At 51.8% G+C, this 10233-nt stretch overlaps 1 protein-coding gene across 1 annotated transcript; it reads right to left on the reverse strand.

Annotated features, from left to right (window-relative positions):
* Positions 1–3677: 3677 nt before the first annotated feature.
* S1PR4 (sphingosine-1-phosphate receptor 4) lies at positions 3678–6706 on the reverse strand. Its single transcript, XM_061150720.1, has one exon. It carries the CDS (start codon positions 6280–6282, stop codon positions 5125–5127), a length of 1158 nt encoding a protein of 385 aa, XP_061006703.1. The 5' UTR covers positions 6283–6706; the 3' UTR covers positions 3678–5124.
* Positions 6707–10233: the final 3527 nt, after the last annotated feature.

Below are 10233 nucleotides of genomic sequence, written 5' to 3' on the forward strand. Positions count from 1 at the left end.
CCAGCCCATCCCTCCCAGCTATGTCACCTGCTTCTGGTCATCCCCAGGTCTCTCTGGGCGGGGTGGGGGGGAGGGGGTCCCAGGCTGGAGGAGTCAAGAGTGGCTTGGCAGGGCAGGGAGAGGGGTGAGAACTCATTCTGGCCCAAGTGAACTTCATCAGCAAATATTTATTATCTGCTTCTCCATCTACCCCTGCTCCTCCCAGCCAGGCTATGAACAGGCAACACACACACACACTCACCCAGAGACAGAGCAAGAAAGGGGCCTGAATCTGGCTCAGATAACGAGGCTTGGATCTTAGGGCTACCCATGCCACCTCCTCCCCTGAGCCTTGGTTTTTCTGTCTGTAAAATGGGGAGTTTCAACTAATCCTGCTTTGTGGAGGTGAAACCTTGGAAACCAAAGAATAACTTGAAACATTCATTCTTAGTTTTCCAAAGAGGGAAGGAACTGGTATTCATTCATTCATTCATTAAAGAGGCAGTAACGACCAGGGATCAAGAAGACACCTGTCTGAGTCTGAATTCCAATTCTGCCTCTTCCCAGCTGTGTGAACTTATGTGTTACCTAACCTCTCTGGGTCTCAGTTTCTCCATCTGTAACATGAAGTTAATGACAGTATCTGCCTCCTGGAGGTTTTGCAAGGATTAAATAAATTAACACACAGGTGATTAGAACAACAGAGTAGTCTTTAAGGCTTTTTTGTTATTATTCACTTATCTATGTTACCAAAAGCAAGTTCATTCACAGCGAGGACAAACAAACCAAAACTTTGGGAGTTGGAGCAGAGAAAGGTTTACTGCAGCGCCATGCAAGTAGACCAGTGGCTAATGCCTCATAAACTCATACTCCCCAAAGGGTTTCAGCAAAGCAAGGTGAGACAGGGACGTGATGATTGTTGCAGACTTCTTAGTGTTGGAATCCTTTGTTCTTGCAGCTGGCCACGAAGGACAGGATGTTCCTATAAACCTCCAGTGAGACAAATGTTATTCTCTGTTCTGCAACTTTTTACCTCTGTATGAATAGATTCAAGTTTCAGAGCCTTGAGGACAGGCTCTCTTGTATATTTCAGGCTATAATGCAACATTCTTGTACAAAAGGTGCAGAATCAGCATGACAGGCAACAGGGCACAAAGGTGAAAGTAAGAGGAACAGATCTAATAGGGAGTCAGATTTGTTCTTCCCTGTTACAAAAACACGCTTCCCAAGTGGTGCAGTGGTAAAGAATCCACCTGCCAATGCAGGAGACATAGGAGACACGGTTCGATCCTGGGGTCTGGAAGCTCTCCTGAAGGAGGAAATGACAACCCACTCTAGTATTCTTGCCTGGAAAATTCCACAGATAGAGGAGCCTGACGGGTTGCAGTCCACGGGATCACAAGGAGTCAGACACGACTGAGCACTGAACACAGCACATTACACAAACATGCATAGTTTGAGAGCCTTTATATTCCTTGCCTTATCAACATCCCAAGAGGGCAGGAGATATCGGTATCTCCATTTTACAGATGAGGAAACTGAAACCCGTGGTGCATGGCGGAGCTGGGGAACAGCAATGGGTTACAGACACCTGAGCCACCTAAGAGCAGAGGACTGCATTCATGAGGACAGCTCCACCTCAGTTAAGGAGGTGGGGAATAAGGAGGTGAAGAGGTTTCAGTGGAAGGCATGCTGCTGGGACCAGTTATACCAGAGCTCTAGTTCATGGAGCACCTCCCACCTGCTGGGCCCCGTGCTGTGTTTGGGACACAGCAGTGACCCAAACACTGTCACTAACTCCACTATCATGGAGCTCAAAGTCCGGGGGAGAAGGTGGATGTGTGACCAGGTGTGATTGGAGCTGTGATGGAGATGCACAGGCAGATGTGTGAGCCTGGAAGAGGGCTAAGGAAGAGGAGAAATCAGGGAGATTTCCTGGAGGAGGTGATGCTGAAGCTGAGACCTGAAGGATGCACAGGCCACTCTAGTGGGGTTAACAAAGACAGGTGCAAAGGTCCCAGATGGGAAGGAGCAGCAAATAGTCCAGTTCAGTCAAAGCAAAGTGTGACACTCACGGGGAGGAGGGAGCCATGGGGCCAACAGGCCCAACTCACACAGGCCCGGGGTTTCAGGTCAAGAGCTTCAAGGCAGCCCGGGCTTCACTCACCCCAAATTCCGCCAAGACCCCACCCACCTTGTCACTGTTCCACCCCACACGTGGTCAGGAATCCGGAAAATATAAGAAGTATCCCAGGTTATGGGTTATCCAGGGGGCACTCTGGGAAGGGAGAACCCACCTGCTGATGCCCAATGCAGGAGACACAGGAGACATGGGTTCGTTCCCTAGGTCAGGAAGATTCCCTGGAGAAGGGAACAGCAACCCACTCCAGTATTCTTGACTGGAGAATCCCATGGACAGAGGAACCTGGTAAGCTACAGTCCATGGGGTCGCAAAGAGTCAGACATGACTGAGTGACTGACGCAAGCATGCAATCCTAGCTTAAACATGCTTAGAACTTTCCCTTCCCTGTCCCATAGCACTTCTGTGATGATGGATGGATTCTGTGTCTGCATTATCCAAAACAGTAGCCACAAGCCACATGTCCCATCAAGCACTCAAAATGGGGTTAGTGTGACCAAATGTCATGGGCCGAATTGTGTCTCCTCCAAAATTCACGTCTCAAAATCCTAATTCCCAGCACCTCAGAAGAGGCCCTTATTTGGAAATAGGATTTTTATAGGTATAATTAGTTAATCTGAGTCACACTGAAATAGAATGGCCCTAATCCAATAGGATTGGTGTCCTTATGAAAGGGGGAGGGACTGCCCTGATGGCCCAGTGGTTAAAAATCCTCCTTCCAGAGAGATATCATGTGTCATCCCTTACATGTGGGCTCTAAAGAGAGATGATACAAATGAACTTACAAAACAGAAAGAGACTCATAAAGGACAAACTTATGGTTGCTGGTTGGGAAGAATGGGGGAAGGGATAGTTAGGGAGTTTGGGATTGACATGTACTCACTGCTACACTTAAAATGAATAACCAACAAGGACCTTCTATTAGCACGTGGAATCCTGTTCAACTTTATGTGGCAACCTGGATGGGAGGGGAGTTTGGGAGAGAATGGATACATGTAATGGATGGATACATATATGGATACAAATGGATGAATACATATATGTATGGCTGAGTCTCTTCCCTGTTCACCTGAAACTATTGCAACGTTGCTTGTTATTTGGTTATACCCCAATACAAAATTAAAAGTTGAAAGAATCCACCTACCAATGCAGGGGACCTGTGTTTGATCTCTGGTCAGAGAACTAAGATCTCACGTGTTGCAGGACAACTAAGCCAGAACACCAAAACTAGAGAAAGCCCTCATGCCACAAAGAAGACCCAAAGCAGCCAAAAAAAAAAAAGAGTTGAGAATTTGGACACAGACGTGCAGGCAAACAGAACCCATGTGAAGATGGAGGCAGAGATGTGGGTGATGCGTCTACAAGCTGAGGGATGCAAGACTGCCAGCGAACCCCCAGGATCCACAAGAGAGGGCTCAGAGGAACCAAGCCTGCTGGCACCTTGACCTCAGACTTGCAGCCTCCAGAGCTGTGAGCAAATACATTTCTGTTATTCAAGCACCCCCTCCCCAGTCTGTGATACTTGGCCACTGAAGCTCTGAGAAATGCACCGAGAAACTGAATTTTTAAAATTCATTTTAATTTTAAGTAGCCACATGTGGCTAATGGCTGCTTTATTGGACAGCACAGTCAACACATCCATCATGCCATCCCCTATCCTGCAGGGTAGATATGGAGGCTCAGAACAGAGCCGTCCCTTCTGGAGTGGCAGACAGGACGCTGCCCCAAGGACTTGGCAAGACAGAGGCAGAAAGACCCATGGGCACTGTCTGGGCTGGGCGGATGTAGACAGAGAACTTCCCACTAGCCAAAAGTGGCTTACATTCAGAAGGTGTCCCCCTGTAGCACTGTGTGGAACCGTTGCTGCGAGTCATGTGGACTGCTTAAATTCGAACGCATTCTAAGTCAATTTCTTCAGTCCCATTGACCTCTTACTGAGGGCTCAGTAGTCATACGGGAGGGAGGGTTCCCATACTGGGAAACATGGATGTAGAACATTCCACTCCCGCCGGATGTTTCTCTGACACACTGATGCCTGCTTGCCACAGCGAAAGCACTGAGCGAGTACCGACAGCCTCCTGCAGTGAGATCCGCCTGCCCTCAGCCCATTTTACAGATGGGGAAGGGAGAGGCAGTTAGTGCTAAAGCATCTCCCTCTCTGTGGGACTCCAGACTGAGTCCCAAAAGATGCAGAAGCCAGAGGTGGGGGGAGGAGGCTGCCCAGAACCCAAGACGAGAGATAGGGCAGGCAAAGGGGAAGTGAACGGGAAGGGGTGGGTGTCAGTGTCACTGCCCCCACCCCCTCCTGGGAGCCTCCCAAAGCTTACACCCACCTTCAACAGAGTGGATCGGTCACACACATGTGTGCACAAGCACACACCCTCAGACAAGAGGCTTGCCACGCGCAAGGATATCTGTGCACACCAGCACACGCTGCTCACCAGCACAACTTGCTCTGCCCTCGACCTCTCTATCCCTCTCTAACACACACATACAGTCTCACCCACACCAAACCCCTTGCCGTTCCAACCACACCCCCCAGCACACAGACCCATGGCACTGCCTGGCCACTGGCCCAGCTCCAGAAGACCCACAGCCCTCATGCATCCCCCTGACACCAGCTGTGAATGAGGGACCGCACCATCTCATCCCACCACTGAATTTCCTGTTCCCAGGGCATCCACCCACTGCCCTCCAGCCCACCCCCACCGAGGCCCAGAGAGGGGCTGGGACCTCCTGAGTCACACAGGAGGGGGGCGCACACAGCAAACCCATTGATCTCCAGTCCAGCGCGCTCTCGGTTCCAACCAGCCGTTGCCTCCCGCTCCACAACCACTATGGGAGATCCACTTGGTGCCAGCAGCCCCAGGAGGCTTCCGGGAGCACCGCGGGGCCCTGGGATGCTGGCCCCTGGCGGCTAACCGGTTCCTTCCTCTTCTTCAGGCCCGACTGCAGCATCCCTGCACGGGGATCGAGGCTGCTGAATCACCACCCCGACCTTGGGTTCAGACACTCCGCACGCTAGAGACACTGGTCAGGGGCTCCCGCATCCGGAAGCTGTGCGATCGAGAGCCCCGAAAGCTGTCCCTCGGCCTCAGTGAGCTGTCGGTGTTGGAGGCTGCAGAGTGAGCCTCGACGGCTTGAGCCAGGCAGTCCCCAGGCCCTCGAAGCCCTAGCCGGAGACACGCGCCGCACAGGAAGCCCACCACGGCCCGGCACACCTCCCGGCTGCGGAAGGAGTAGATGATGGGGTTGACCGCCGAATTGAGCACGGCCAGCGCCAGGATCCAGTCCATGCCCCGCAGGTACTCCTGCGCCCAGATGTTGGAGCCGAAGATGTCGGCCAGCAGCAGGCCGAAGAGCGGGCCCCAGCACACCACGAAGGCCACCAGGATCATGAGTACCGTCTTGAGCAGCCGGCGGGCCTTGCGGCGTGCCGGGGTGCTGGGCGCCTTCTGCCCGTTGGCGCGCACCACTCGGAAGATGGCCCCGTAAAGTATCATGATGGTGGCCAGGATGCAAGCGAAGACCACCACGCAGAAGAGGATGTAGTCTTTGGAGTAGAGCGGGAGGAGACTGGAGCACCGTTGGAAGGCGCACACGCAGTTCCAGCCGAGCAGGGGCAGCAGGCCGAGGAGCGCCGCCAGCAGCCAGCACAGCCCGATGAAGCTGCACACGCGGCCCCTCTTGGTGGCCCCGCTCTCGGCCACTGGCCGCACCATGGTGGCGAAACGCTCGCCGGCCGTGAACAGCAGGCTGAAGGTGGAGGCGGCCAGCGCCATGAAGAGCAGGCCCTCACGCAGGAACCACTGGGACGGTGCCAGGCGGAAGGTGTGTGCCCCCGACAGCAGCACGTTGGCCAGGTACGCGGCGCCGGTGAGCAGATCGCTGAGCGTGATGTTCACCAGGCAGTAGTAGACCCAGCGCCGGGAGCGCATGCGGCTGGCGATGGCCACCAGCACCAGCAGGTTCTCCAGCACCACCAGGCAGCTCACGGCCACGAACAGCCCTCGCAGCACCCCTAGGCCGACCTCCTCCGCTCCGGCGCGCCCCGCCAACCGCCCCGAGTGGTTGTAGTGCAGGACGATGAGCCGGCTCTGCCCGCCGGCCGCCAGCAGCTGGCAGGACTCAGGGTCCCCCGTCGGGGTCCCCGTGGCGTTCATTGTGGTCCCCCTCCCCGAGGGCAGACTGAGGCCCCGGGGTGGGGTGGTTCGTTCGCCCCAAGTAGGGTGGAGCCGCTAGCCTGGCCCGGCCTTGGTTTCCTGTTATTTGAAATTTCCTGTTATGTTCAAGGTACCCCCCTGGGTGGGGGTGAGGCTGAGATGGGGAGGGGCATCCAACGGTCGGCTCCCATCCTTACTCCCAGAGGGCAGGGCGCTGCGGTCACCCCCTGCCGCCCCCTTCCGGTCCTCGAAAGACCATTGAGGGTGGGGTCCCCGCCCCCACCCCCTCACTCCCTCTATAGAGTGGGTAGCGGGTTCCTTTGTGGCACCCAGGCTGGACGACTCTCCCGCCCCCACCAACAACTCCTTGCAGGCCGGTCCAACTGTTCCATCACCTGCTCCTCAACCTCCCCAGGCCCACCTGGCACACAGTAGGTGCTAAATGAGTGTGTGCCGAGTGGCTGCACATACAGAAGCACTGCCAGCTCCCTCATCGATGGTGCGGTTTTACCCCCATTTTGTCCTCACAACAGGGCCAGGACCAAACAGTTCTCAGAGGGGAAACTGAGGCCGGGAGAGGGGCAGTCCCAGGGGAACCCTGCTGAAGAACACACAGTGGGGAGGTGAACCCCATGCACCCACACACCCACGCGGGTCTGGATGGGGGGGACCCTCCTTACCCGGGTTTTCTGTTGTTTTCCAGCCCCTGAGCTGACCTTGCTAGCAGCAAAGCTGCAAGGAACCCCCACCCAGGGCAACACCTCACCTCTGGAGGGAGGAGAGGTTCACAGAAGTGGGGAGCTCACACCCAAACTGCTCGACCTCCCTCGGACTGACTCAACCTGAGAAGGTTGAGGGCCGAGGTGTGTGGGGACCAGGTGGGGGAGAGGAAGTGGGGGGTGATGTGTGGAGTGATGCTGGGGGAGCCTGAGGGGGGAGGCACGGGTATCTGAGGGGCTCCCGTAGCCCCCCTGAGTGGAGGATGGGCAGGACGTGGGGCCTGAGGGCAGCCCAGGGCTTGGGGCCCCACCCTGCAGCCCTCCCCTGAGTTCACTGTTCAGCTCTGGAGCAGGACAGTTCCAGGGACGGGAAGGGGGCTGCACTCCAGAGGCAGCCACATATAATCACTGGAGGTGACCAAGCAGAAACAGGTCTGAGGTGGGAAGGGGCTGGGAGGAGGGGCTATGCAGGCAGGTGGGGAGAGCGAGGAGGGCACGAGCAGTGAAGTCTCTGCTCAGGTCCTACCCTGTGCAGTAGGACCACCGAGCCTCACAAGGGACCCCCGACCCAGGCACACTCAGAGAGAGACACAGGCATAATCTGAGCCTGGACCCTGGACTGAACCTTGACCCCAGGCTGAATCCTGACCTCAGTTAAGCCCACAACCATAGGCTGACTCCACCCCTGACCCCTGACCCTTGCTGAGACTTGACCCTGAACTGAGCCCTGATTGCAAGCTAAGCCCTGATCCTATTGAACCCCAACCCTGACTAAACCCCATCCCCAGGTGAGCCCCTGACTCAGCCTAGAAGAGCAAAGAACTAGACTGAAATGTTATGAGAGAACAGGGTTTGACTAAATTGAGGCCAAGCTGTCCAACTGTGGTGACCTTATGCCATGAATTACCTGCTGCTTAGGTGAAAAGCCATATGTGCATTATAACTTATTTAAACTTACGATTATCCTTATGTTACAGAAGAGCAGTCCCCCTTCAGAAATTCATCCTGAAGACACAGCTCTAACAACACCCAAGTGAGGATGGAGAAGATTATTCATTGTCATTCGTAAATGCAAAATATTGGAAACAACCCACATGTCTGTATACAGGAGAGAGACTGATGTATTACACTGCACTTCAGAGTGGAGTACTACACAGCCATGAAAAAGAATAAGGTTCATTTCTGTGATGGAATGGGGTGATTTCCAAGACATATTGTTAAGTTGAGGGGGAACAAGAGTATAGGTAATATGTTACCTTTTGTATAATAAAGAAGAGGGAATAAAATATCCACATATTTGCTCGTTTTTGCAAAATGAAAGGTAAAGCAAGAAGCAATCAAATTGGTTACCTACAAGAGTGACTGGGATTGAAATTTAAGAAAGGAGGGGATAACATCCTTTGTATTTTCCTTTTGGTATAATTTTTAAACTGTTGTTGCGTTCTGTATTCAACAAAAATTTATATCAACAACAATGGAGAACAAAAGCTTTAAGATGGAATATAGAGACATCTCTGGTGGTCCAGTGGTTAAGACTCTGCACTTCCACTGCAGGGAGCATGGGTTTGATCCCTTGTTGGAGAACAAAGATCCCACATGCATGCAGTGAAGCCAAAAAAGAAAAAAAAAAAAGATGGGATATAAGTAGAAAACAAATGAACTGAACGATATTTCAAATGAAAAACATAACCACCCAGAAATAGAAAAGAACCAACTTATGCAACTTGTGGACACGGTACTGATTCTAAAGACAAAAGGAACTTAAAAAAAAATTTTAAACTTGGTTCAGTACATTTGTGTGTTCCGGAGTGGCATAGGTATAGTGATTCTGAAACTCTCATGTGTATTATGGGACTGAGCGAACTAGCAAGTGTGTTGATATTATTAAGAATCGGATCTTTCGTGGGGGGAGAAAGAAGGTGCAAAGATAAAAGGGAAGAATCCCATGGGAACAGAAAGAGATTAAGGTATCCATGTGGACTTGATAGTTAAACAAAAATCTACTTCCTAACTTTGTCCACTGAGACAACCCAATAGGAATGAGTGCACCTAGCACCTAGATCTTGGCTTCTAAATATCATCCCCTCAGAAAGGCGGGGAGGGGAATGCAGGACTCTTGGGAGAAATGGCAGAATCCAGGAAGTATACAAGGTGAGGCTGGAATCTCTTGGTGCATCAAAGAGTAAGGAAGGGCTCCCAGAAGGATGGGACCCATCGGAGAGAGAGAGGCTGGACAAATCTGGGACAATTTGATTGTGAACCATTGTTGTTCAGTTACTAAATCGTGTCACCATGAACTGAAGCATGCCAATCTTCCCTGTCCTTCCCTTTCTCCCAGAATTTGCTCAAATTCACGTCAATGGAGTCAGTGATGCTATCTATCTCATCCTCCGTTGCCCCCTTCTCCTCCTGCCTTCAATCTTTGCCAGCATCGGGGTCTTTTCCAATGAGTCAGCTCTTTGCATCACGTGGCCAAAGTACTGGAGCTTCAGTTTCAGCATCAGTCCTTCCAGTGAATATTCAGGGTTGATTTCCTTTTGGATTGACTGGTTTGTTCTCTGTGCAGTCTAAGGGACATTCAAGAGTCTTCTCCAGCATCACAGTTGGAAAGCATCGATGGATGGTCTTAAAATCATATAGACAGAAAATAGGATGGTGGATGCAGGGGCAAGGGAGGAAGAATTCAGATTTAGTGTTTAATGAGAAGAGAGTTTCAGTTTTATAAAGTGAAAAGAAAGAGTTCTGCAGATAGAATGTGGTGGTGACATTTGCAAACATTACAAATGTATTCATTCAGTCCTACCTCTGAAATGGATACTCAACATGTTCATTTATGTTATGTTTATTTTACCACAGTAAAAAACAATTTTGAAGGGACTTCCCTGGTGGTCTAGTAGCTAGGACCCCACGCTCCCAATGCAGAGGGCCCAGGTTTGATCCTTGGTCGGGTAACTACATCCCACATGCCACAACTAAGACCCGGTGCAGCCAAATAAATAAATATTTTTTAAAAATTAGAAAAAAGGAATGATCTTTCCGTATGATCCAGCAATTCCACTCCCAGGCATTCACTCAAAAAGAGTTAGAAAAAAATCACCATTTGATAATTAGCCCAGCAATAATGGACCCAAACAAGATTGATCAGTGGAGAGCTTCCCCGGTGGCTCAGTGGTAAATAATCTGCCTTCTAGTGCAGGAGATACCAGTTTGATCCCTGGTCCAGGAGGATCCC

Source organism: Dama dama, chromosome 9 (assembly GCF_033118175.1).
Source record: "Dama dama isolate Ldn47 chromosome 9, ASM3311817v1, whole genome shotgun sequence".
NCBI lineage: Eukaryota > Metazoa > Chordata > Mammalia > Artiodactyla > Cervidae > Dama > Dama dama.